The sequence below is a fragment of the Sebastes umbrosus genome, chromosome 18, assembly GCF_015220745.1.
Source record: "Sebastes umbrosus isolate fSebUmb1 chromosome 18, fSebUmb1.pri, whole genome shotgun sequence".
Classification (NCBI taxonomy): Eukaryota; Metazoa; Chordata; class Actinopteri; order Perciformes; family Sebastidae; genus Sebastes; species Sebastes umbrosus.
The window spans coordinates 18,253,271-18,254,726 of NC_051286.1; the positions used below are offsets into that span (position 1 = coordinate 18,253,271).

Here is a 1,456-nt window from a genome sequence, read left to right on the forward strand (position 1 = left end):
TCTAAGCAACTTAAATGTTAAGTGATATGTAGAAAGCTTTTCCCCCTCAGCATCCTTGTCAAGTCAGTCAAGCACTCGTGGTTCAGTTGATCTCAGTTTGTATGACTGATGCTGGCTAGTAGTAGTATTAACCATCTTTATCTAAGTGGTTATCAGATTATATGTCACTACATAGTATTAGCTCAAGTACAGGCTCATTGTAAACTACGTCTTTGCTGCTAGTTTGCAGGTGAAGCACAAGCTGTGTGAAAAATAGTTCCCATTTGTTTAGCTTAAGCAACTTAAATGTTAAGTGAATATGTAGAAATCTTTTTTTCCAGCATCCTTGTGCAGTCAGTAATGTATGCAAGGTTCAGTTGAGCTCAGTTTGTAGGACTGATGCTGGCTGCATGCCATGTTTAAAAAAAGAATAAAATTGGCTACAAGTTTGTGTACTTCTTTGCAATTTACTTCTTACAAACTGTTTTTCATAGTTGATGAAAACAAAATCTGGAGACAATTTATGAGGCGTTAGCAAACTCGGGAGATGTGGGAGGAGAAGACAATAGAAAGGATGAAAATAAAGTCCATATAGTCAAAACAGACATAAAAAGACAAGTTCTTCTAGAGGTTGATGAATTCACTAATGCATTGCTTACATTTTTTTTTTTCACACAGCTGGACTAAACGTCACGTCCTCGGATGGGTCCAGTGATCTCCGGAAGGCTGGCCAAGATGGGATAATTCAGCACTGCAAATAAATGTGTTTTTTTGTCCAAGTTAAATGTCTTGTGTTAATTCATTCATTCATTCATTCATGCATGGTTTTCTACACATTGTGTATGTTGAAGTGGGTTGGTAATATGCAGAGAAGATGAGAACCTAAGATGTGAAAGGATCAAACTAAACATAAGAGTTTACATAACAGAATTTGTTAACCATTGTCACTTGAAAATTGCCAAGTCTTAATACAAACTAAATACATATCCTGTGCTATACAATTTGTGTACATGAGAAATATCTGTTGCTTTCTGTTGGTTTAAAACAGTTTCACAATTGCTCTAACATGATAGATAGATAGATGAACTATTTTGTTTTATAAGATTTGAGAATACAAGGTCTTAAATGTGGAGAACCCATTGTTCACAATTTATCTGATTTAAGTCCCTTAAAGTCAAACCGGAAGGTACATGGTTGTGGACGCTGTTGATTCAACTAGTTTTTGGGCTTGTGGTGTTGCTCTTTGACTCCACCAATTTGCACATTGGTGTAATATGTCTACTATTCAATATATGCAAGAGTGTACAAATTTAATCCAATATAACAGCACTGTGTACAGTCTGTTAACATCCTGAGTAACAAAACTGAGTGCAGTGTCAACAAAAGTTAATTTAATGAAGGTATTTATTGCCCACCTGTTGTGTAGCATCACATCTAAATGTTTTTTTTTTTATTTCCAATATTTAGGTAATGTTTC

At 35.2% G+C, this 1,456-nt stretch overlaps 1 protein-coding gene across 1 annotated transcript in view; it reads left to right on the top strand.

The window, feature by feature from the left end:
* rps29 (ribosomal protein S29) overlaps nucleotides 1-764 on the top strand; it is a 1,478-nt gene extending 714 nt beyond the window's left edge. Inside the window, exon 3 of the mRNA XM_037751604.1 lies at nucleotides 658-764. Within this exon, the coding sequence (XP_037607532.1) occupies nucleotides 658-666 (9 nt within the window). The 3' untranslated portion in view covers nucleotides 667-764. The remainder of the gene's footprint in view (nucleotides 1-657) is intronic.
* Nucleotides 765-1,456: the final 692 nt, after the last annotated feature.